General features: G+C 43.6%; 1 protein-coding gene across 1 annotated transcript; it reads right to left on the bottom strand.

Annotated features, from left to right (window-relative positions):
• Window positions 1-2118: 2118 nt before the first annotated feature.
• LOC133901703 (uncharacterized) lies at window positions 2119-22822 on the bottom strand. Its single transcript, XM_062343157.1, has 7 exons — window positions 22652-22822; window positions 21789-22553; window positions 18211-20130; window positions 18052-18095; window positions 13093-13237; window positions 12374-13006; window positions 2119-4287 (listed from the first exon to the last, which is right to left on the bottom strand). The coding sequence occupies exons 2-7, from the start codon at window positions 22532-22534 to the stop codon at window positions 2346-2348; spliced, it is 5430 nt and encodes a 1809-aa protein (XP_062199141.1). The 5' UTR covers window positions 22535-22553; window positions 22652-22822; the 3' UTR covers window positions 2119-2345.
• Window positions 22823-26683: the final 3861 nt, after the last annotated feature.

The following is a 26683-nucleotide window of genomic DNA, read 5'->3' as shown; positions in this document are numbered from 1 at the left end:
CCATTTCTACCAAGAGGGAAAGGTCGCGCAGCCATGATGCTACTGGTGAACCCTCTGGTATTGCCATCAGTAGGTGGCTAAGAAGCACTATCACAGTCTGTAGGTTCTGCGCGGAAGTCATGGCCTCATAGTCGAGCCACTGACCGTGGAGCGGTGAGACATCATGAGGGGGAGCCCCCTGGTGCTCATATTCCTTGTCGGCGTGACGGCCTTAAAGATGCCACCACCATGGTCTCAACCTCAACCAGGCATTCCTCCGGGTGACGTTGTAGTTGTTAGGGTAATGTAGGACCACCTAATGCCTGGTATTGGGCTGGTTTCCCCCTTAGCGAGTAACCTAGGGCTCACCTCTAGTTTCCGAGACATGAGTCTTGTTGTTTCCCATTGATTTTTTCGCCATGCAAACTTCATGTTCGATCTCGGAATCCTCAGACTCTGTCTCGGTGTCCCATGCCGGAAGCACACCAGGCTTGTTTGAGTCATACCCTATGACAAAAGCCTCACGACTGCTGGGGTCTTCGATGCGGGACTCCATGGTCGCTGCGGATTCGTGCATGGGCAGCCCAACCATGGTCTTGAGATTTCAAGAAACACAAAAACGCGTCCCCTACTTGGCGCACCAACTATTGGGGTATGATCCCTAACAATGTATCCAATGTATACTGGACGATAAGCACGTGAATCCGCGTCTCCTGTGGATGTGTATCTAATAAACTCAATAACACAAGGATTTATCCAGGTTCCGACCTCCCGTAGGATAATAGCCCTACATCATATCTATTTTCTTATGAATGTGTGAACTAGTTCTCAAGTGTCCTCACAAGCTAGGTCCTCCCCCCTTTACATACCAGGGGAATAAAATATTTAAAAATGACCGTGCCAAACTATATAGTAGTCCTACTTCTGACGAAGCCAACTACTCCTAGCTCATCACGACAGGGGAGTAGGCATGCTCGACCTGTCCTGATCACCCTGTCACATTCGCCGTGCCCTGTCACGTTCGTCTGCGAGACCATCTTGTAGAATTAAATGCTACAGGATGTGTCACTCCAACTTCACGCATGCCCACGACTATGCTCGCCGAAAGTATGTGCCTAGGGAAGGGAAAAACATGAGTGGACGACATTTAATGCGATTTGACTGGTTATGTCAGTACTTGCCCTACGACTAACATGCGATCAGGGGGCTGGTCACACTTTCCCCGCCCTTGTCGCATGATGAGACCGTGGCCTTGAAAATATCTACTCTCAGCTGACGTTTGGTAGTGTGGGCCCCCTGACAGGGCACCCCTTACCTATTACACCGACAAGGGGCTAAGCTCGTTCGAGCCGTCGCGTACATGTGTCAGAAGAGCAAGCGGAGCTCACCTTCACCCTAATGGTGGAGTAATGAGTGAATTGCTGAGGTCCTAACCTTAGTTTTTTTTTAATTATTTTTAGTTTTCCTTGTTTGCTAAATTGAAATTTTTTGTAGTTGAAGTCTCTTAGTTTTGAAAAATCTTGAGTTAGAAATATTTTTTATTGGAAATTTGAATTGAAAATTTTTAGTTACAACCTTTGCTTGGACTTGAAATTTTTATATCGAAACATTTTTGTTACTTGAAATATTTCAAGAAGTTGATTATTTTATTTTGGAACTATTGACTTGAATATATTTTTCTGGCTTGAAACACAAAGCCAGGTACCAGGTTAATTCCAGAAATAGAAAGGGAGATTTGAGTGCTTTATAATTAGCTAGCAATAACTTCCTTACTAGTAATTAATCATCCCCTATAACGTGGATAAAAACATCACCAATAATATAGATATATAATATCAATAAAAGTTGTACATGCTATCGATGGATTACACTATAGATAATCTCCCTAACAGTAAAATTATAGCGTTGTCTTTAAAATCAATGTAGACCCACATACAATAGACTGTGATATTATTGTATTGAATGAGTATATCATCTACTAACTATTAGCCAATATTAGTAGACCCACATACAATAGACTGGTCTCAAAAGATCGACAGGGTCAAAAGGACAAAGCTCTCCAGGCTTGGTCGATGGTGACATATATTTTTTTCAGAACGCGCTGTGCATGTATTTCATCGACAAGGGAAAAACAAAGGGTCACACAACCATCAGGTCTAACGATGGTGTTAACTAGTATTGCAAGTATAACGATGGTAATCGCACACAAAAAAAGATTACAACCGGACAGAAGAATTACAATTGTTTGTACGGGTATATCCCTTTTATCGGAAAAACTATGACAGAACAAACACTGCAACACACTGTAACAGCACCAATCAAACATACACGTTTCCTCCGCTCACGTTGGGTCGGCCCTCCAAAGTTCAGTAGCAAAAAGGACTCGGTTGCTGGGTTATTACCTTTGGCCTGTTTATGTGCGACCTTGCTTTACTCTTCCAGGCATCCAATTCTTTGGCACCAACAGAAGAATCCAGCACCACCTCCTGGAGATTTTCGAGATTTTCTATTTCCCAATTGAAGTCCGAGGGTTTCCAGGTTTGAGACTCCATGTAGTAGAGCAGGTGAAGAGAGGTGAGAGACCTCATGCCTCCTTTAGAAATATGCACTCGGGGAAGCTTTGCGGCCTGAAAGCAGAGCCGCCGAAGGCTTGGAAATCCACCGCTTTCCACAATTAATTTGTCGCCCATAAATATGCCAAAACCGCTATCCTCAACCAGCTTCAGATAAAGCAGCCGACGCAAGTGTTGCAGAACGGATAAATCTTCGAGGCTCAGATCAATACAGGAGAGCTGCAACTCGGAGAGATTGCTACGATGTGATGCAATAAAACTAGGCAGTCTCATTAGCATCCCTCGCAGTTTGATGGAGCTGAGCATGCAGGGAGCTTCGAGTTGTATTTCGTCGAGGAAGTTCATGTTTTCTATCCCGAAATCGATAGACAGAGACTCAAGGGCACTGTTTCCCGTAATACGCTTCTCGAGGGAGGACGCAAGAAGACGTTGTGTATGGATGCTGATATCATCAGTGCACCATATCTTAACCTTCCTTAGTAACCTCATGTGAAGCAGGATGAGCTCAAAACCACTATTCTTATCAATGACAAATCCTGACAGAGTCTGCAGTCTACTTTCGTCTGAGAAGAATCTCTGCAGCTTATCCCTTCTCTCCGCATTTTCGAGTTCTGGAGGAAGCTGAAACTTGCCAAACAGATGAGCCAACCGTCGGAGCATCATGACTTCCATCGGCAATACTTTCACCAACGTCTCCCGAATGTCCAGCGTCTCTAAGTCATATAAATTTCTTATTCCATCGGCGATCCTGCGAACATCAGTACCCCTGAGGCTCAGATATTTGAGAAGCACCATGACGCTGCATATGTCACGGAGAATACGGTCGCCAATCCCCTTGCAACCTTCCATGTCCAAGACTCGTAGAAACCTGCAGCTCAGGGAATCAAAAGGCCACCAAGTCTTGCAGATTGTTAACGACCTGACATGATTCAATCCAATTTCCGCCGCAACTCTGCCAGTCTCTGCAGTGCCCCCGTGAACAGATAATCGACGGACAGGATGGGCACCTTTTTTGTTTGGGAGAGGCTCATCCTCGCGAATCAGAGCGACCATGTCTTTTGAGACCGCTTTGTTGACAATGAACTCCAGGATTACAGGAGGAACTCGACACCTCTTCACCTTGGAATTGTTGCCAATCCGCACAGGCTCAATGATGTTCCGGTCAATGAAGTTATCAAAGCGATTACCAGCAACTTGTTCCGCACTGAGCCTGCCATCTCCCACAGCCAGTCCTTCAGCTATCCATCTTCTAATTAGGCTCTTCCTCTCGATCGGATAGCCATTGGGAAATGTGCTTATAGAGAGCAAGCACTTCTTGTGACCATTGTCCGGCAGGCTGTCGTAGATCTGCATAAGCAATCTGTTCACTCCCTCAAAGGCGCCCGGTCCCAGTTCAAGCTGATCCAGATTTAGTCCTTTCTCACGCAAATAATTAGCCACGCTAATCAGTGCCAGTGGTAGACCACCACATTTCCTGAAGACGCCTTCTAAAGCCTCCTCCAAGGCACTTGTACGAATTGCTCTACTGTCAACCTTACTCCAGAATAATTGTTTAGACTTGGAACGGCCAAGACCTCGCATTCTGTAAATGCAACTGCCAGAGGTGCAGGCCGCGGCTACTGATTCAATGCTTGTGGTGACGATTATTCGACTTCCCTCACGATTACCCGTGAAGGCACTTTGTATATCGTACCACAAACTTGCTCGCTGCAGCTCATCGATGACAACCAGGAACCTAGGAAAGCAAAATACAACACTAAATTTTCAGAAGAACAAACAAGCCAATCATGGTTCGTTCCATCGAATGTGTAAATTACGTAAGTTTATACGATAATGTGTAAATTCCTTCTGTCATGTAATATATGTCTGTTTATTTCTTACAGAAGTCTCCTATGCAAGATTTTGGCTACAATATCAGACCATAATAAATTCATAAATACTACGGAAATTATAGCTAATGGAAGTAAACAAAATGCTCACTATATTTTTGCCTTTACGCTGTATTTTGGCCAGTCCCTTCAACTCTTATGAAAGCACGTTTCAAGATAGATCTAATAAACATTATTTTGTGCGGTCGACCAATTTTTCAATACGCTGATGGTTAAATACTAAAAAATATTTTCGTAATGCTGATATTTTTGCAAATGAATAATAGGAAATATCAACAATCAAAATTATAGCTGGAGACTGCAGGAAGCAAACGTAGAACAAGGAAGTGTGAGGTGAATTGACGCCTTGAGAATCCCTAATGTATACATAGGCAACTTTTTTTAAGATAAATGAAGCTTTATTCCATCAATTGGAATAAGTCTATCGTCTGCGGAATGACCGATTTCCTGAAGCCACCAAAATTTCCCATCCACGAGGACTGACTGAGGCATTCGGCGGGGCGGTGGGAGAACCCGGTTGGGCGGAAGCGAGGAGGAGATCCTTCGTCGGTGGAAGAACCCTAATCTTACCACAAGCCTCGGCGCCCCCGTATTGGTAGAGCTCTCGATGGGGAGCATCTTCTACGATGCCTGCCACGCCGACGCCGACATTGACCTTCGAGGGGCCCAAGGTGGCGCTCGTCAGTGATAAGAAGAGCGGAGTCAAGGGCGTCTTAGTGCCCATGGGGAATCAGGACCTCGGAGCTGGGAAGTTGCGGTGCCCACCAATGCCGCAAGGAGCGGCGACGCCGAGCAGGGTACCTACCTCCAACCAGCGACAGTCCTATTCACTAAGCCCTCTCCAGGAGGAGATCCTTCGAAGGTGGAAGGAGAGCTCATCAGTCCCTCTGATGAAGCCGCGGTGGTTGGTTCGGGAGGAACAGAAACATCTCGCAAAGGTAATCAAACAACATTTATTCACTCATCCAATGTCTTCTGTCGAGCCCGTTGAACTTTCCCCCGAGATTCGAGTCAGTGAGCTGGGATTTAGGCAGTTCGATCTTGGATCGGATGTTTGGCCGAAGATCTCACCGGCGTGTTGCGCTTCTTCTCCGTTTCCGGCGTGTCCTCAGAAAGGGGAGGTTCTTTCGGGTCAGGCCGAATCTGTTTCGGGCCGTTTGAACAGTATCTCAGCCCGGCCCTCTGGGGAGCTTGGGTTTGACTATTCTCACCGACACATTTTCTCTCATTCCACTCAACCGGTGCCACACCCATTCATTTGGATCCCAAAAAATTGCAGTCTCCTAGGGTTAGGGTTCCCTGCATCAAGAGAGGAGATCCGACATTTTGGCCCGAGAGCGAGGAAGGCTAGACGTGTGAATCCCCCCAGCCTCTTTCATCCTCATTCGTCCAGGCTCTGAAGGCGGGATCCATGGCTCGTAGGCAGGAACAAGATCAAGGGAGGTTGTGGGGGAAGAGAAGGCCAAAAGAAAGCCGATTGGATGAAGAAGATCTCCATGGAGGAGATCTGCAGAGAGAGCGCGACCTGCGTCACAAGCTCCAGCGAAACTTTGGCGTGCAAGGTGAGTAAGGAAGCTCACGTCCTCAAGCGAGCGAAGAGCTCCACTCTCGTAGCCATGGTGGCCGCGACGGCTCTTATGGTGACGCAAGATCCCAGCCTGACTACGGGGGTCAGGGATCTGGATCTGGAGACCACAGATCTGAAAAGGGCTTTGGAGAACCATGGGGCAAACAAGAAGGGAAGCAAGATGGAAGATCGGAGGAATGGCAGCAGGGCGGCCAACATCAGGGGCGCTCAACGGCAAGCTTCCAAAGGTAAGCACCCAAAACCAACCATTCCGGTTGAGAAGATACGTTGCTTTAGGTGCCAGCAGGACGGACATCACCAGGCGGATTGTACCAATGAACCTGTATGTTACAAATGCAAGCAAACCAGCCATATGGTTGTGGACTGTGCTACTGGGTTTGGCAAGAGCAGGAAGATCCAGATGTATGGATTTGCCACTCAGAACCTAGGTTTCTACTCCATGCACATCCCAGTACAGAAGACTCAAGTTTTCTGAACTTCTAGTTTGCTGACAGTCCTCATGGGTGAGGCCACAGCTGACAAGATAGAGGCTTAATTGAAACACCTTATTGACCCCAAATGGGATTGGAAGGTTAGGAAGCTTGAGGAAAAGGAGTTCATGGTAGTGTTCCCCAACAAGGAATCTTTAACAACCTTCACCAGATTTAACTCCATCGAACTAGCTTTACATAATTTGAAGGTTAAGATCAGTAAATACGGCAATGACTCAGATGTTACTGATGTGCTAAAAACCACTTGGATCAAGATCTATGGGATCCCAGTTTTTGCTAAAGATGTTGAGTCAGTAAAAGAGATATCATCTTTGGTGGCTGAACCTTTGGTAGTTGATGAACTCAGCTTGCTAAGGAATGATCCAGTCAGAGTCAAGGTCTTGTGCCGGGACCCCTACAAGATCAAGAATTTTATTGAGATTTTCTTCAATGGGGAAGGTCATTTGATTAGGTATGTCATGGAATGCTTTAATGATAAGACCTCAACTGGTGATACACCTAGCAAACCATATGATGATGAGGATAAAGGGTCTGATGATGATGACCTATCTGATTTTGATGAAGAGGCTAATCAAGGTGACCTGCCAAAGAAAGAGAAGGGAGATAAGGGCAAGAAACCGCAGACAAGAACCCATAAGCCAATGGAAAAGGAATGCAAGTAACTGGGGAGACAGTTCTGCCCGAAAGCTGCAAGGAAATCTCTCCCCTTGCATATTTTGATCCAATTTTGGGGGAATTCAAAGTTTACAGTAAAGTAGGGGAAGGGATGGGCCACTCAGAGCTCCCCAGCACAACACAAAGCTTAATTAAGACAAGAAATCAATTCCTAATATCTCATCCTGCCATGGAGGTAAACGGTCAACGGTCACCCCCCCTTCAGTCCCATTGCTAGCTTTACCCACCCCTCATCACGATACTGAGGAAAGATGTTCCATGGAGAAGCCTCTTCCTCCTCCATCTGAGCTGATGGTGCCTCAGACTAAGGAAGAGGACCAACAAGGGATGGATGGTCAATGCTCACAGGACATACATGTCCCCGATGGGATGATGCTGGTGCACAACCAGAAGGGCCCCTATTTGTTACGTGCCACCTCTTGGCCAATCCTATCCCCCCCCCCCCCCACAAAACAATACTTCTGAAACTCTGCATGTGGGTCAGGATGAACACTTGACTAATGGGGTGCAGCCCTCTAACATGCTAGGAGAAGATGAGAAGTTTGACAACTTATCACATGTTAGCACCAGAACTGAAGATGATAACAGCTCCCAAGGATGGGTGCCTGTCCCCAAGAAAACAAAGATCAGAACTCCCAAGAGGAAAGGCCCAGCAATTGCAACTAAGGCAAGCTCCAGAATTCCTAGAGATGGCATACCAATTCAGGCCAAAGCCATGAAGAGAGCCCAACAAAGGAACTCCACTGCAGGTAGCTCTTCTGCTTCCAATCAGTTTGCTATTCTGAATAATTCCTCTAATATGTATATAGCTAATGTTATTCATGAGTTAGATTTGGTAGCTGACAATATTGATACTCAAATTGATGCCTTTAAAGCTGAGGAAATCTAGGGCTAGGATGGCTGAGGCTAATTATAGAGCCTTCCTGCAAAAACAAAGTGAACAAGAAGCCTCAAGAGGGGGTGGCCTGGAAGAGGATATGGCTATGGAGGTCATTGACAACTCTGCTAGAGATCTTGATAACCCTAACCCATGTGTCACAGAGCCCACAAGGAGTGGATCTATGCACATAAGGGGGAGAGGCAGACCAAGGAAGAAAAACAAATGAGGATTCTTGTATGGAATGCTAGGGGTTTAGGCAAATCTGTAAGGAGAAAACATATAAAGGACTATTTTATGCAAGAAAAATTGGACATCATAGGGATTCAAGAGACTGTGAAGAAGAACTTCACAACAAAAGAGCTTAAGGAAATTTCAGTGAATGAGAACATGGTCTGGTGTGTTCTACCTGCTCAGGATCACTCTGGTGGGATCCTTGTTGGGGTCAAGGATGTGTTAATGGAAGTGGAACAGTGTGTAGTTCACCAATTCTACATCCAGGTAACTATAAGGATGAGGATCACCAACCTAAGATGGGAGATCATCACTGTGTATGGCCCTGCTAACCACAATTGTTTCATGGACTTTATTGTTGAATTGGAAAGTATTTGTGACAAGGTGTCCCTTCCTATCCTCCTGGGTGGCGATTTCAACCTCATTAGGGAGGCTCAGGACAAAAATACTAGCATCATAGATAAGAACTTGATGAACCTATTTAATGATTTTATTTGGAAATTTCACTTAAGGGAAGTGAAGAGAGCTGGCTCCAAATATACTTAGACCGATAAATAGCTGACACCAATTATGGTGAATCTGGATAGATTTCTGATGTCCAATGATTGGGAACATCATTTCCCCTATGTCATGCATGGAGCCTGACTAGGGTTGGTTCAGACCATAGTCCCATCTACCTGGACTCAGGGGAAGTTGGGGTGCTGAGGTGTAAGTATTTCACCTTTCAGAGGCAGTGACTGCTGATGGATAATTTCAAAGAGAGTGTGCAACAAAGATGGCTGGAGAAGAAAGCAAGAAGGACTGATGATGGTTACTCTTTGGATGTATGGCATGGTAGCCTATGTGACATTAGAGATTTCATGAGGGGTTGGCATAGAAAACACATTGGTGAACAGATCAAAAATAAACAAGATATGCTGGCTCAGCTTACTATACTAGATAACAAAGCAGACTATGAAGAATTGACCATGGAGGAGTGGGAATATAGATATAGGATGGAAGATAGCCTTGAGAAAATTCTCTCCATGGAGGAGATCTTCTGGAAACAGAAATGTGGGAATTCCTTGATCAAAGAGGGTGACAACAATACAAGATTTTTTCATTTGATAGCCAATGGAAGAAGAAGGAAGAATTTGATCCTATCCATGGAAACTGAACATGGCCTGCTCACCTCCCAGGAGGAGATTAGAGGACACATCTATGACTTCTATAAAACCCTTTTTGGATCTGACTCTAGAGAAGGACTTAGGTTTCTTAACTCCTTCTGGGATAACCATAACAACCTGCCACCTGATGTCAAAGAAGCTCTGGTCCAACCTTTTTCTGAGCAAGAGATTGAGGAGGCTTTTAAGAGTATGAAAGAAGATTCTGCGCCTGGGCCTAATGGCTTCACCTCTACCTTCTTCAAGGTGTTCTTGGAGTATGTCAAGGGAGACATCTTTGAAATGTTTAACAACCTTCATCCAGGGGTCCTGGATCTGAAAAGAATTAATTATGGTGTCATAACCTTACTCCCTAAGGTCAAGGAGGCCAATAATATTAAGCAATACAGACCCATCTTCTTACTTAACATAGACTACAAAGGCTTCACCAAGGTCCTAAATAACAGATTGATGCCAGTGACCAAGGAAGTGGTTGGCCCTAAACAATCTGCCTTCATCAAGGGTAGAAACATTTTAGAAGGGGTGGTGATCCTCCATGAAGTCATCCATGAATTGAGGAGAACAAAACATCAGGGGGTGCTGGTGAAAATAGACTTTGAAAAGGCATATGACAAAGTTAATGGGATTATCTAGAGGAAGTCATGAAAGGGAAAGGCTTCCCTCCCAGCTAGATTGATTGGGTGATGCAATCTGTCAAGGGGGCAGAGTCTGCATAAATATCAATGGGCAAAGGGGCCCTTATTTCAGAACCTACAAAGGGATGAGATAAGGGGATCCCCTATCCCCCTTGCTGTTCAACATTGCAGCTGATGCTCTAGATGCTTTGATGGACAAAGCCTCTTTTAAGGGCTTATTGAGTGGTGTTGTTGAACATCTGATCCCAGGGGGGATTACTCATATTCAATATGCTGATGACACTATCTTAATGATTGATGGATCTGACAAGTCTATCCTTAACCTTAAAATTATTCTATACTGCTTTGAGTGGCTTTCTGGGATAAAGATAAATTTTCACAAAAGTGAGGTTTTCTGCTTTGGCATGGAGCATGCAGAACAGGGAAGGGTGGCAAATATGCTTAATTGTAGTCTAAGTCAGCTCCCATTGAAATACTTAGGCATTCCTGTTTCTGACTATCAGCTAGGCATGGCTGTCTCATCTGGAATCCTCTCAAAGATGGTTAAAAGGCTACACCCATGGAAGGGCAAAAATCTGACCTATGGAGACAGATTGACTCTGACAAATTCCTGTCTTACTAGTTTACCTATATACACCATGGGGTTCTACCTTCTCCCTAAGGGGATCCACAGGAAGATGGACACTATCAAATCAAGATTTCTTTGGAGAGGGGCTGAAGATGGGAACAGATACCATAAAATGGGTAGCCATATCCAGACCCAAAGATTATGGGGGTCTTGGTATCCTAAACACTTTGATTATGAATGAATGTTTGCTGGTCAAGTGGATATGGAAGATCTCAACTAGCTCTAAGGACATTTGGTATAAACTGTTGAAGGCCAAATACATGCCAGATGGGAACTTCTTCTCATCCAGACAGAAAGGCACCTCACAGTTTTGGAAGGGTCTGCATAAGGTCAAACATCTCTTCCAATGGGGTGCTGTTTTTTCAGTGAACAATGGCAATAAGGTTTTCTTCTGGAAAGACATGTGGCTTGGTGAAACTCCTCTAAAAATTCAGTTTCCTAACTTGTTCAAGATGTGTGCTGAGCCGGATGCTGTGGTTGCTAACTACTAGACTCATGATGAGTGGGAGGTGCAATTCAAATGGAGTTTAATCACTAGTAATCTGCTCCAATGGGAGGAGCTGTTATAGATGCTTCAGCTGGTTCGGTTAAATGATAGGGAAGATGTGATTACTTAGGCTCTGGACAAGTCAAAGAAGTTTACAACTAAATCTCTGTACAAATTCCTAACCTTTGATGGGGTGTCTTGCAAGGGGGCAATGACCCTCTGGGCCTGTAAACTTCCTCTGAGAATTAAGTTTTTCTTGTGGCAAATGCTACACAACAAACTTCCGATGTCCACCTCCATCAAGAAAAGGGGGTGGAAAGGAAGTTCAAAATGCTGCCTGTGCAATAATCAGGAAGATGTCAATCACATTTTCTTCGGTTGTGTGTTGGCACGATTTGTTTGGAGTGCTCTGAGAGGCATTTTCGGCTGGAATGGGTTCCCGATCTCAGTAGCCGACTTATGGGCGAGCTGGCTTCCGAAACAGTTTAAAGTCTCTCAAAGGCTGGGTCTATTTTTGTTTGTAGGGATAGCTTGGGCCATTTGGAGGACGCGTAACACGATGGTGATCTAGAAGAAGTTCCCCCACAAGCCTGCTGAAGTGCTGACTCTAGCCGTATCCTTCGTGCAGAAATGGATTATCCTCCTCACTGACGATGACAGGGCCATGGCGGACAAGGCATCAACCCAGGTCCGGGAGTGGCTACAGAGCTTTACCTCGGCGGATGGTCCTTTGTCGGATGTCTGTGAGATCTAAGCTACATTTCTTTCCGGGCTTTGTAGTTTGCCACCCTGTACTTTTGGGTTTGATGTTTTTTGGATACTTTGCTGGTTTGCCCAGCCTTGTGTTTTCTTTCTTTGCTCTTTCTTTCGTTAGACGCTGTTGTTCTAGTTATTGGTTTTCAATATAAATCGAGGCAATCTCTCTTAAAAAAAAAGTCTATCGTCTGCACTGAGTTTGTGCACGTAGCCTAATGTATACATGGGTAACTAGAACTACAGTTACCTAAAAGTCCAGATGTACATATTTCAATAAAATTGACCCCAAATAAACGGTTTTACTTATTTTATTCTGAAAACGTAGGTTTATTTAATATGTACCCGAGATCTCTCTCTCACACACACACACACACAGAGAGAGAGAGAGAGAGAGATACCTCCTTTTGCGCGGCACTTTACTGAGTTTTTGTTCAATCTTGTCTAGAAGGTCCTTCCCATCTCTGCACTCGGATGCCACAACCCAAGCAAAGAACTCGAATTCACGCTGGACACTAGGGTCCTCATAGACTGCTCTTGCGAGGGCAGTCTTGCCCACGCCACGGCATCCCACGATGGAGATCACCCTCAGCATCTCTGATTGCTCATCATACACTTCAAGCTCTAGAAATTGCATTAGCTCTCTTTTGGGCTTGTCCATGCCAACGAGCTCGTGTTCTGGTGCATACGCAGGGAGAGTGGATCCAGCTGATGTCCCGGATGCAACATCAATGCCTCCGCTCAGCCATTGTTCCCACTCTCGTCGTAGGATCTTTATCCTACGCTTCAAACGCTGGAAATGGATAATATAAGAGAGACTTCGCCATGATTTGGTGTACTTGTACATATCTATGAAGTCCTCAATATCATAAACTAGGTCCTGCAGTTGTAGGATCCTTTTCTCTGTCAGCTCCCCTGCTCTACTATCCAACTCCTCTATCATCCTAGTCAGCGCTTCCTTCTCCAGCGTGATGGATGCAATCCCAGCGCTTCCTTCTTTATCGTCTAGCTTCTTTAGACAGGCATTGTACAGACTACAGAGGAAGTCATGGTCAGGGTCAAGTAGAGGTAAGGTAATTAATGGGAGATACTGAAGAATAAGAAGAAATATTATATGTACCTGCTATCAGTTTTTTTGCTTGTATCTTCTCCTGAGCCTTTTTGTTTAGTTCCATGTTGTTCATCTGAGTCTCCCTCCAAAATCTCATCCTGTTTTTCTCTAGTATGGTGTTTTTTCTCTTGTGTCCTTGTTTTCTCATATTCCCCTTGATGGGATATGAACAAGTGAGACAAGACACGTAAGTTTCCCATAGGAAAAAAGGCAAACGGGAAAAGGGTAAAGGGAATACAACAGAAAACAACATGACCAAAATTCACGGTAAAAAGACACAACAGTTTGTGCCCATGAGTATGAATTATATTTTGGAACAATGGACTGTTGTGTTGTGATTGGGAAGGAATTCCATACATGTATAAACACTTGGCTATACCGAATAAGAAGATTTTTTTTAGAACGAAACATATCTAGTAGTTTTAGTCGAGTATATGTATGTAATACTAGAAACTAACTCCTTCCACAAGACCCTATATATCTAGGTACGGAGACCCTATTGTACATGACGTCTTGTATAGTCCTTGGGAGATACCAAAATTATTTTTACACTGGTGCCTCGTAATTCTACTATTGGCACCTCCAATTTTATGAAGGAGTACAAACAAAAGTTAACATGGTACGTCTTAGACTACTTCCAATGGGGAGTTTTATAATGTTGTTTCCAAAAGTGCCACATCAACAAGATAACAATAAATTGATGGTTGAAACACTCTTCTCCAATGCATAGTTTCATTTTGTTGTTTCATATGCTCTTCATGCAAGACTCATTAGGTGTTGGACTTCGTGTCCAGGTGGTTTTATTTAGATGAAACTACTTTGATCTCTTTCTTAATTAGCTTACCACATCATCAAAAATGCTTATATGGCACCTCATTAAATAAAAATGAAACTTCCATTGGGAGTAGTCTTAGTATCTCTTCAAAAACAGTAAAGACCTCATTGTTGCACGCACCATAAAATTAGGACATCAATAAATATGAGGGACTGAGATACATCCAGGGCGACGCCACCTTATAGGTGCACCCCCTCCCATCCAAAATTATCATAAAAATAGCTATAATGAACAGTAATTTATTGTAGCTACAATGAACAGTAAAGACACAGACCCCCTCGTTTTGATGTTGATATGCATGTGACGATGATGTTCATGGTAGCATAATAGTTTTGTGTTTTTGATATGTGCAACATGCTCGGAGGAGTCATGGTCCAAGCGGGCGCTTCAGAGATCGTGTCGGTTTGGGAATCGTCGACCAACAAATAAAAGAAGAGGATGCCGTGCGACAAGATTTATATAAAAGAGGTACGCCAATATTTATATAAAAAAGATTACATGAAATTTGAGATGAAGTCTGGTGAGTCACTTGATGATTTCTTTGCTCGCTTTAATAAAATTCTTAGTAATTTGCGTGCTGTTAATGTTACATATACGGATGTTGAGAATGCACGTCAATTACTAGGTGCTCTAGATATGTCGGTTTGGGAGATGAAAGTGACATCTATTAGAGAATCTACTGTCATGAGTATACTTATATCATAAGTTCTTTATTCTAAATTGAAAACTCATGAGCTAGATGTATTTGCTAGAAAGAATCCGAATAAATCAATTGCTTTGGTTTCCCAACATAACATGTCTAATTCTGATTCTTCTTCATCAAGTGTTGTTTTATCCTTTTTATCTTCACTAACCGATGATCAATTTGAGGAAATTTTTGAAGGAGATTTAGCTTTGCTCTCTAATCGTTTTAATAAATCTTTTGCAGAATGTGAGAGCAAGGAATAGAAGAAGAAGATAACCTCCAAGATGTTTCAAATTCAGTGAGCTTAATCATAGAAAAATAAATTATCTAAGCTTGCAGGTATATTATCAAGTGAGGAGAAGGAGAAAAAGAAGCGCTCTTTCAACGACAAGAACAAGAAGAAAAAGAACTTTCTAAACCACAAGGTGGTGCATTGAGTTCTTGCGGCGCTTGAGCAAGTTGATTTGAGCGATATTGATCCGGAGACCAACAAAGATGACACAACATCCAAAGGTAAGAAGGTACGTGATTTGACATGATTATGTCTTATGGCAAGCAACAAAGAAAGCTCTACTGAGGATGAACTTGACAGCGACGGTAACGATGATCTACCCACTTATGATGAATTATCTAATACTGTTGTTCGTCTCGGTACTATTTTAGATAAATGTAACAAGAAAATTAAGAAACATGATATTTTAATATAATCGCTTAAATCTGAAATTGCAAGACTTAAAATTTTATGATTCTTGCAAATCACATGACTTAATTTATTCTTAGCTTACTTTTCTTAGAGATGTTCATGCTTCAACTATTGAGAAACTTAGAGAAGAAATTGAGAAGAATGAGAAACTTGCTATGTTGAATTGCAAACAAGTTAATAATGCTAGTTGTTCAACTTCTGATTTGCTTGGTTCAACTTCTTGTTCTAATTGCTCAATTCTTAAATTGAAGTTGCACGATGCTAATACTAGAGTTTCTTAAATAGCTAGTGACATGATTACTCATGAGGTTCTTTCATGCTCTAATTGTCATAATCAAAACAAACCCATGAATGTTGCTTGTGATAAATGCCCAGCTCTTTCTAAACAAGTTGATTACTTAAAAGAAGTTTTAGAGCGCTTTTCTAAGTGTAAGAAAAATCTAAACCTGATTTTAGATACATCTAAGACAAGTACGTGTAAATAAGGTTTAGGTTTTGATCCTTATGCTCGTTCTAAGTCAAATGCACTAACTGTTGTTAGAGCTCTTAATCATGATAAGTTTGAAACTCTTGCTGAACCTAAGAAGGTTGCTTTTAAGTCTGCTGAATTTTTATCTTCTACCATGAATGCAAATGTTGTTTCTTCTTCTAAATCTAAGTAACATGTTAAATCTCAAACATATGGACACTTGCACTCATTGTAGTAGAGATGGTCATCTAGTAGATTTTTTCTTTAGACTAGCTAAACAATAAAAGAAACAAATGTTTAAGGCTAGGTCTAATTTGAGAAAGGTGCATTTTGTTCCACGTGAGATTGTGACTCCTTATTTTGTGCATCGGGTGAAACATTTATCACCTTTTGTTCCTAGTAACACGAGAAATGCTAAAACTAATGTTGCTCATAAGAATACTCGTGTTGTGCCTACTTTTGGTCATGTGTCTCAGTACTGGATTCCTAAATATTTTATCACTAACCCCAGCACCAAGGCCTCGACATCTTCAAGTGATATGTAGGTTTTTGGAACAAGGGATGGAGAACAAAATCTTGATTGATCTCGGTTCTTTGCTTGATGTAATTAAGATATGAATGGTTTTCCATACCCTTATGATGGTCTTCAAGAGGCTTGATGGACACGATAGCATCTTCACCGATTTTGTGAGATATTCTATACACTCATACTTTTTATATTCATAAATTTCTACTTTGTGGTATGAGTGAGATGCTTGTTTATATGATCATTTGTATATCCCCATATGTTCGATCATGTTATATAATATATCATGGTTTTTCACATTTAAGATGTGCTGATCATGATTCATATTTATTCTTAAAAGAACATATCATGATATCTCAAACACATATCCACATGTCTCCCTTGATTTCATTGGTTATTCTGTTGAGGGGGAGTAATTTTTGAAAATTCCTTTGTTTTGCTTTGAGGGAAGGTTTTTCTTTCGCTTAACTGCCTTGAAAAAGGAGTTTTTGAGAGGATCAGTTTGAAGGGGAGTTTTTTGCTCTTTAAACAACAACAAAAATGTAATGAGCGTGGTACGTTATACATATATGACATTTGAAGTCATGTTTATGCTACAAGGTTTTTGCACTTTCATATCTATATGTGTACCAATGTAGTTTTTGTCATGACTTTTTAATCAGAATGAAAACTTGAATTAAATCGCATGGTCAAATTTTCTTGATTGCTTTGATCTCTTCTAAAAGTGCTAAATGTGAAGTATCAAAGTTATGTGCTAAATACTGAAAAATAGTTGATAGGTGAAAGATCAAGAAAATATGCATTGTCATACTTCTTCTTTATGAGACTGCTTATCATTGCACTTTGATATAAACTTTAAAGAAGTTGTATATGACCGAAATTATTGATCTTAAGCTTTTGATTGTCTTTTTTACATAGGTTTGGTATGGTTGAAAAGTAAGCCTGATGGTGCATATAATTTCTTGCAAATGAATTTTATATTATATGCTTTCAAGCAATCAATCAGTTTTTGAAGCACAAAAGGTTATAAAGGTTCAATGTTTTTCTGAGATTGAAGTAGTTGAGATTGGGAGACCATGCCTTGCAAATAAATCTTAAACTGTACTTGATGAGTTGCACTTACAATACATTTTTACATGTGTAGACATGTTGGTGCAATTATTTTTGATATCATAGCTTCGTTGAGTATTTGCTATATATGTGGATAAATTATGATGCTCGTTATATAAACATATGATAAAAAATGAAAGAGAGATTAAAAAATATATCTTTTGTATTCTTGATGAATTCATTGTCAAAAGGGGAGAGATTTTGGATTTTATTCCTTTGTTTTGGTCAAAGGTGAGATTTTCTTTTCTTCTTTTTATTTCTCTCAGTGGGAGAATTTTGATTTTGAAGAAAGGAGAATTTCTTGCCTTTGACCAAAAACAAAGGAACAGTAAAAGTTTTAGGACAATATAACGGTTGAATCTTTCTGGGCATCGCTTTTAGTAACGTGATAATCGTTTTTAGTGACGTGATAGCAGTCTGTCCTGAACTAAATTTCGCGAATAAATTGGATATTTGATTAGGGTGATTTAATTTTAAATTTAACTTCCGTAATCATTCACCCCCTTCTGATTGGGTATTTTGCGCATATTTGATCCTACACAGACAACCTTGGAACCATACATGTTGAACTTATCGCCGGTAAAATAAATTGTGGAACAGAAAAGGCAAATGAACTGCAAAATGAAACATAAAAGAGTACCTGAAATCTGCATATGTGAAGGGAATTCCGATGGCAGAGTAAACCTAAGGGCAAAAAATGTTTAGCACTCATTAGAATATGGGTTAAACTAATACAGGTAGTATTAAGGATTTGGCGAAGGGCTGCATGAGAGGAGTTTAGAAGGAAATATGTCTGTACCTGCTATCAGCTTGTACGTTTGTGTCTTCCGTTGAACCCTTTTCTCCAGTTCTATGTTGTTCATCTGAGCCTCCCTTTGTGATCACGTCTATTTTTCCTAAAGTTTGGGGCTGTTCCGTTTGAGATACGGTACTCATTTTTTTGTCACCATGAAAAAACCAATCCACGCTTAGTACATTGATGACGGGACGGCTTACACAATTTCTAAACGCGTCGTACAGTGCAGACTTTACAGCCTGACTGCCGGACTCAGCAGCACCAGCACACCCAATTTTTGCAGAGAACACTTCAAGGCCTGTCAAGTTCTCGAAGCCAGCACCTGCCAAGCTGTATTGTTCTATTCTTTCAGCATTCAATCCTAGCTTGAGCCTTCGGACATTGGGCATTGCTCCTTTCTCAAAGGCTAGGCAAAGTGCAGAACAGATGAACTTGAAGTGCTTGAGAACTGGGAATCCTTCCTTGTGAAAGACGATCCTTTCTGCAGGAGCGGTCCAGACATACAGCGAGAGAGCAGTGAGGGCATCGAGTCCTTTGAGAATATTAATGTCATCCCTTGACAACTTTCCTAGTGCAATCTTCAAAATGCAAAGATTGTTGAGTTTTCCAATCCACCTGGGGAGGCTGGAAAACATACAATTCCAAGACAACTCAAGCCTCTCAAGAATGGCCGGAGGAGTAGACATGCTGCCCAAGCCATCATCACAAGAAATGCACATGCTTGAGGAAGCTCCACCATCCAGAACCAGAGATTTGAGGCTGCTGCATCCCCCCAGAATTGAGGCAAGAAGTTCCATGTTGGTAACCAGACGGTTAGCAGGATCTGTACAGCAGGTTATATGAAGATCACGCAATTTGGTCAGCTTGCCGAGGTCCAGCACATTCTCTCTTGAACTAGTGCTGAGGTTAAAGTAGCCCAGACTGCGTAGTGATGTCATGCACCCAATCCCATTGGGCAGATCAGCCTCGCTCGGAAGGCGAAGGTGCCACAAACTCTGTAAACGAACAATGTCTGATGGAACAGCAGTTACTCTTGCATCTATTTCCAGAGTAATCAAGTATTGCAACCCTAGAATCTTGGTCGGAAGTTCGACGGTCATATTGCATTCAATCTTCAGATATCTTAGTTGAAATAGTTCACAGATTTTAGCAAGGTCAATACTCCTTGTGTCTTGATCAGTCCAAATATGAAGAATTAGAACTCGAACAAGCTTATAGTCCACAATGGAAGGTACACGTTTGAAGAATCCAAAAAATATACGGGACCGAACTTGGGACATTCTGAAGCTTCCTTGTATCTGTGCACTTTTTGCACCTCCAAACTTCATGGAAAGTCGACGAACCTTATCAGGAAGTCCAGTATCAGCTTCAAAATTATCTACAATAGTGACGAAGTTCTCCTCCATGGATTTGAATGTAATAAAATCGAGTACCATGCGATGAACTGTACATAATAACACTTTATCATTATCATTGGTATACAAAGGCTGGATCATTCCTCTTTTCACAAGCTCATCAAAATAACCCCGAGCAACTTCTTCGATGTCTTGCCCGACTACTGCTCTGATAAAGCCTTCAGCTACCCATTGCTTCACCAAATCATCCTTCCGGATCGTGTAGTCCTCAGGATATATGCTAAGATATAGCAAGCATGTCTTCAAATACGATGAAAGATCATTGTAGATAAGGTTTACCACTTCTTTCATCACTTCAAAATTACCAAAGAATATTTCTTGTGATAGATCATTACTGGGAGGTCTCATCTTATATATATTATCTGAGCAATAACTACAGCAAGCCAAAGCAACAACCTCAATTTGTGTGGTTGCTATTATTCTGCTGCAACAATTACCCGCCGGAAAAGCATGCCTGATGATATCCCACACTGATGCATCCCACAAATCATCAACTATAATCAAATAACTGCAAAACATTTTTGTGCATGATAAGTACATTATATTTCAATCAACCAAAGAAACAAAAGGTAATTAAGGAAACACAAAGAAAGAATAAATTATAGAAATCTTCTACTATCAGATGTATTACCCAATATATTGTTACTGGTCACTAAACAATATGGACACGGCCCATTGGACTGGAACAAATCAGCCAATATAGCTGAACAGATCAGACCACCCACTATGGCCAAAGCCGAACAACCACACACGGCTGATATTGGTCCGAGCGACCACATTGGCCACCTTGCTTCTTCAACACTATCCCGGCCGACCAGAGTCATTTTCTTTTGACACTATCGCTCGCAACTTCCACTGGGCCACCGCCTACCCACAGAAATCATGCACGATTGCATGACCATTACCGCCCTAGTCCGCTGAAAAATCAATAGCCCTAGCATTGGATCAATTTAATTTTGATGATTAATGTTAATATAGTTAAGGGGACTAACATAGTTTGCTAGTGGATAAGGTTTAGTCCCATAGATGCTATGAGATAGATTTAGGGTTACAAACACCTCAATAGGATAAACATCAAGGTAAAAAAAGAGCTTCATAAAAATATAAGGATCAATTGTTTGGACAAACGATTATAATGTTGAGAGCATCACTTATGTAGATAGTTTGTTTCCTTTAGTTGTAATATAAGAGAGGTTTAAGTTTAATAGCTTGATCTAATATCTTTATTATTAGTTATCTAGTAGGTGATGCACACTAAACTTAGTTAGCTCTAATAGACCAGAGAAATATCCAAGACATCAAAGAAAAGAAGCTACAAAGACTAGAACTTGAGTAGTATTGAATTAGACAAGTCCACTCTAGAAAATAGTTCACTGTATCATACGGTGAGGTCATGATATCATACAATGGGACAGCGTAACATATAGTGATAAAGGAAAAAGGCAAACATAAGACATCAACAATTCTTCAGAGTCACTTATCATACGGTGGGGTCACTGTATCATACGGTGGGGTATCGTGCCACATGACAGATTGTTTATCAAATGGTGCATGAGATGATTAAGTCACCATATTATATGGTGGAGATCATTGAATCATTTGAAGGTATAGGACGATGATCACCATACTACGTTTCCATAGAGTAGCAACTTCAAGACTGAAGGCCACCATATCATATAGTGGAGTTACCGTATGATACGGTGAGGTACTGGCAGGTCCCAACTATCAAATTTCTGACCGTTGGGAGTAGGCCACCATATTATACAGTGCGAGTCATCGTATCTTACGGTGATTTAAGTTTCTAGGTAGATTACTCCAACAGCTAGTTTTTAGAGTCCGCTATATAAATACTCCACTCCTAGCTATTTGAGGTGGCTGAAGCTCCAGGGAAGATACATACTTATCTCGGAGAGTTTCATAGGCACATTTGAGTTGAAGTTGAAAATCAAGACAATTAGCACAATATTAAGGACTTGATTAGTGCTAGTTTAATCCTAGTGTGCATCTAATTTTATTTAAGAATAGCTTGACTTTAAAATAATACAATTCTATTGTAAGATACCATGTTGTATGACCATGCTCTTGTGCGGGCCAATTGACTAGTGACCGTATAGCACACTAAGACAAGACCTTTTGCATTTGTACATGATAGATGAAGATACGTACGTTTTGCCCTGTAGATGTTTGTTGATGTTGTCGGTGAGATCCTGCACATCAAAAAAGCCGCGGGGCCGAGGCCCCTTAATTTGTGAGAGCATGCTGGTGAGAAGCCTCATGCGATCTGGATTCCGAGATACCCGAAGAAAAGCTCGGCACTGGAACCTCCCCCCATATTGATGATATAATCTTCTTGCAAGTGTTGTCTTCCCAACACCTGGAGATCCAAAGATAGGCACCACCTTGAGCTGCTGGTCCCTGTCGAAAGCTAGCAAGCTGACGAGCTCATTCATGGGCCCGTCAGGGCGTGCATGTGGAGCTTGTAGCACTAACTCGACGATGGTTTCGAAATCAGCAAGATCAGGCTTGTTCCTCTTGCGTCTTTTTTGCGCCCTCAGACCAGCAAGCCATCTTTCGTGCCTTTCGTTTTCATCTTTCAAACGAGCCCTGAACTCTGAGAAATTTTGTGCAATCCGGTTTCTGGCACCGGCGTGCATCACCGTTGCCAAGTAGTCCTCCGCGTCATAACAAATCTCCCGCACCTCCTTCATCCAGAACTTGTCCGTGGAGAGAGGGTCCTCCTCCTTTGCAAGATCCATGACGGAGCTGTTAATTTCTTCGAGATCTTGTATGAGACCCTGGAGCTCATCCTTACTAATCCCATGTGGCAGACTCCGCTCGGTATCCGTCAGTGAATGGAGTTGCGCAAGCAGGGGGCCCATGGCGCCGAGCGAGCAAGTAATCGAATCATCCATCGCGTCTCTTTTGTTTTGCCTGCGGACGGAACACAAACACAAGAAGATTACTGCTACTTCTCAACAGGAGTAAGAGAGCCAAGGTATGATGAAGCAGAGATCACAGGTGGAACTCACCGGAGAAATCACACCTCAAAAGCAGGATCCATGAGGGCCCTCTCTCTCTCTCTCTCTCTCTCTCTCTCTCTCTCTCTCTCACAGGTGGAACTCACCGGAGAAATCACACCTCAAAAGCAGGATCCATGAGGGCCCTCTCTCTCTCTCTCTCTCTCTCTCTCTCTCTCTCTCTCTCTCCCTCCCTCCTCCCTCCCTCTCTCTCTCTCTCTCTCTCTCTCCCCAAGGTAGGAGGTGGGACCTTGGACCTTCTGCGTCCTGCTGTTTTGGTGGTGCATTGACTTTGACGAAACAACAACCATCCGGTTCCCCAAGCCTTTTACGTGCGGATAAGATTTTGCTCAATATTCACAGCTATACCCTGGTTTATGCAAATTATTCTCTAACCCCAGCATTTGCAATTTACATTCTTACCAGCCTGTTAAAAAATCATGTGCAAGTTCAAAAATAAATAAAAAGGAATCAGAAATCAAGCCTTTTAGATAGATCCATTAAACAACTTTGCTGACTAAGATAACACGCAAATTTGAATTTAACTTCCACGAAACAACTTCTTTGATTAAGTTGCAGCCAGTGACTCATTGTTGGTTCAGTTTTTTTTTTTTTTACTTTAAAGGGATTATTTGCAAGAAGTGATTGCTCCTAGAATTTTTATGATTAATTTTAATTTTGAACTGAACTTAGGAATTTGGATGGGCATTCCAGTCCCCTCTGTCCAAACATATTCTGAAAATAATTAATTAATAGCGTATACTAGTTATTCCCTCTGCTAGCTTTACCAGTTCACTAATTATCTGTACATATACTCCAGTCCTTCCTCTCTAGCTCTTCCCTCTGCAGCCAGCGTCAGCACGGCCGGCGTGGCAGCTGGTGTCAGCACATCGACGGCTGGTGCCGGCGCGGCCACTGCAGCCGGCAGCGCGGGTGGCGACACAACTCGTGTCAACACAATGAACAGTATTAACACACTAGACAATCACACATTAGTGGGCTGGTATATAGTGGTATATTGACTATTCATTCCATCACATCAGTTGGGTGGTGGTATTTATAACCATACCTTAACCACCATAATCATCATTTACATTAGTGTCCCTGTTTTTTGGAATATTCTTAGGATATTCCAGGGATATTACAACCAATACACTATTATAACGTTATATTATCCTAGACGTGACACGTGTCTACAGCTGCGCGTATCAGCCAACCCTTCGCCCAGTGGTGGACCACCTTCGGGCTTCCCTTCGGCTGTTGGTTGACCACCTCCGGAATCTCCTTTGGGTCCTCCACTTCGTCGTAGATGGTCTTTCGCTCTTTGTCTGTGCCTCCCGTAGGGGTGCTTTTGGCCTCCAGGCCTTCGGCCCTCACCCAGTATCCCTTCGGGGCCTCTTGAGGCCTTCGATGTGCCCTTCAAGACCTCCGGTTTTTGTACTTGGCGTTGGCCTTCCCCCTCGACTTCATCTCTGCAAGACAACTTCCAAAACCACTTCTTTATTATGTTAGCATTGTCCATTCTTGTCTAGAATTTTCCAAGGTTGGTCAAAGCCAATAAGGGGTTAGAGAACTAGCACAGTACGATTCTCCCAATAGTGGCCCCTCACGGTTGAGGTTCGACTTCGGGGAGGCGAAGCTGAGATTCTTTAGAAGGTGGGATGGTACCCTTTCGCTCGGTTCCCCCCCTTTGGTCTACCGAACTCACCCCAAAATAACGTTGAAATGATAATTATGTCTTGATTAAATGATTTATAACAGATAAAGTTAATTTAGGTTAATTTTTCACCTTAATGGAGTAATTAAGCATCTCTAATTGATTTTAATTCACGAACGGTTTTCCGCGTTGATTTGTAACACTTCGGTTCCTAGAGACGAGTCACTCTGCTATGTGCCCTCCGTGTGCGAGTGTGCCTTAGTTTTTCGCTCGCATGGGCGGGGAGTAGTATATATAAGAGTTACTGCCCCCCTCCTGATGGTAACTTAGCCATTTGCTTTGCTTCCACTCGTTTCCGTGCTCACTCCTTTGCCTTCGTTGAGTTCTCAATGACCCTTCAGAGCTAACATAGCCGCCCCCTTCGAGACTCGCTTCGCTCCCTCCAATCATCATGTCGAAGTCCGGGATCCAGCACGCCAGCAACAAACTGCCTTCAACACCACTCTTCGGGGCCAGCAAGTTCACCGAAGACATCCGTGCACAAATGGTGGAGAACGGATGGCTTCGCGAGGCTAGCAACGAGTGGGTGCCCCCTCAAGGGGAACAGAGGCCCCAACCTCGCGAAGGCGAAGTGCTCATCTTCATCGAGTTTTTCGCGGCCATCCTTCGCTACCCATGGACGAATATGGTGGCCAGCATCCTGAATCAGTACGAGTTAGTAATCCAAAATCTCACACCAAACTCCATTGCCCGCCTCTAAACCTTCGCTTGGTCCCGGAGGATTGAAGGGCAAGCTCTCAGCTCCGCGGCCTTTGCCCATCTCTACTACGCTCACTACCGGCTGAAGCAGCTACAGATCAATGGGGTCAACCACGTGGCCTTGTATGACAGCGTCTCCTAGTGAAGGCCAACCTAAACCGGTAGAGCAACGACTGGGCTGACTACTGGTTCTACCACCGCGTCTCGGAGGGCTACACGATGTCTTCAAAGGCCAAGGGGATCGCGTTCATCTAGAAGCTGGTGGTAAAGATGGTATCATCCATCACAGTGAAGGTCGACACCATCACGATGATCGCCTGACGGCTTGGTGTGCATGACCTCATTGAGGACTACTGCACGGTCGGAGTTTGGCTGCTAAGCATGGAGTGTGGAGGTTCGAAGGCTCGTCCACTGGCACCGTGGATGGCCTTCGCCTGTTTAACATCATCTGCGAAGGGGCGCCGAGTAAGTACAAGGATTCCCTTCGGTACCTTTTTAAACTTTGTTGTTCTCTAACTATTTTCTTTGTTAGCAGAGAGTGTCAAAGTAGTGAAGGTTGTCGGCGTATCAGGAACCGGGAGTCCCTGAGGTCCGAGGCCAGGCCAGCCATCTGCCATGTGTCACCATCCCGCGAGGTCCCTCCCGCGGGATGAGGAAAATCTAAGTTCCGGGAGAAGGTGCTCGGGGCCACAGCCTCTGGTCCCCGAGCACCCCAGTTCCCCGACGACCCGCAAAATCTAAGTTCCGGGAGAAGGCGCTCGGGGCCACAGCCTCTGGTCCCCGAGCACCCCAGTTCCCCGACGACCCGCAGAGTCCAAGTACCGGAAAGAAAGTGATCGGGGAGGTGCCCGGTCACCCCCGAGCACCCTAGTCCCCTGACGATCAGAAGAGCTAAGTTCTGGGAGAGAGTGCTCGGGGGGCTGCGTGCGGCAGCCCCCGAGCGCCCGGTTCCCCGAGGGTCAGTGCAAAAGTGCTCGGGAGAGAGTGCTCGGGGTTGCACGTGGCAGCCCTTGAGCACTCGGTTCCCCGAAGGTTCGTGCGAGAGTTCTCGGGAGAGGGTGCTCGGGGAGGTGAACAGTACCCCCGAACACTCGGTGCCCCGACAACCCAGAAGGGCCCCCGAGGGGCCCACCGATGAGGTGTCAACCAGTCAGAGGTTCGAGGCCGCATTTAATGGGCGTGCACGGCCTGACATCCCCAACTGCTCCCGCCGCAGTGTCAGTCCCTGCCATGCTTTGGTAGAGAGCGCGTGGGGCCATTAATTGCACGGGTCCCGTCCCGTATCATCCGGTGTGTCTCGGGATAACGTCACCAGGATCAAGGCGTTCCGCCTGCCGCCCTGCCGTGGCAGAGGAACAAGTCAGGGCGAGCACGCCAGGTGCCTCTGTGGCTGCCCGGTGGGCCCTCTCAACGGCGCCCGTCGCCAGGGCGTCCATAGTGACGAGTGACCGGACGCGCGTCGCGTTTTTCCACCGCCCCAGTCACTTCGCCCAGAGAAAATGATGACGCCTTTCTCAGTCGTGGCGTCTTGGAACTTGTGCCCCTTCCTTCCCGTTCGGGGTATGTCGCGGCCGGCGAGTGCATAAAAGGATCGGCATACAGAGAGAAGATAAGAATGATAGAACAAT

This window comes from Phragmites australis, chromosome 20 (assembly GCF_958298935.1).
Source record: "Phragmites australis chromosome 20, lpPhrAust1.1, whole genome shotgun sequence".
Taxonomy (NCBI): Eukaryota; Viridiplantae; Streptophyta; class Magnoliopsida; order Poales; family Poaceae; genus Phragmites; species Phragmites australis.
Note: the sequence above shows the minus strand (reverse complement) of the source record. Positions and strands in the feature narration are given on the sequence as shown.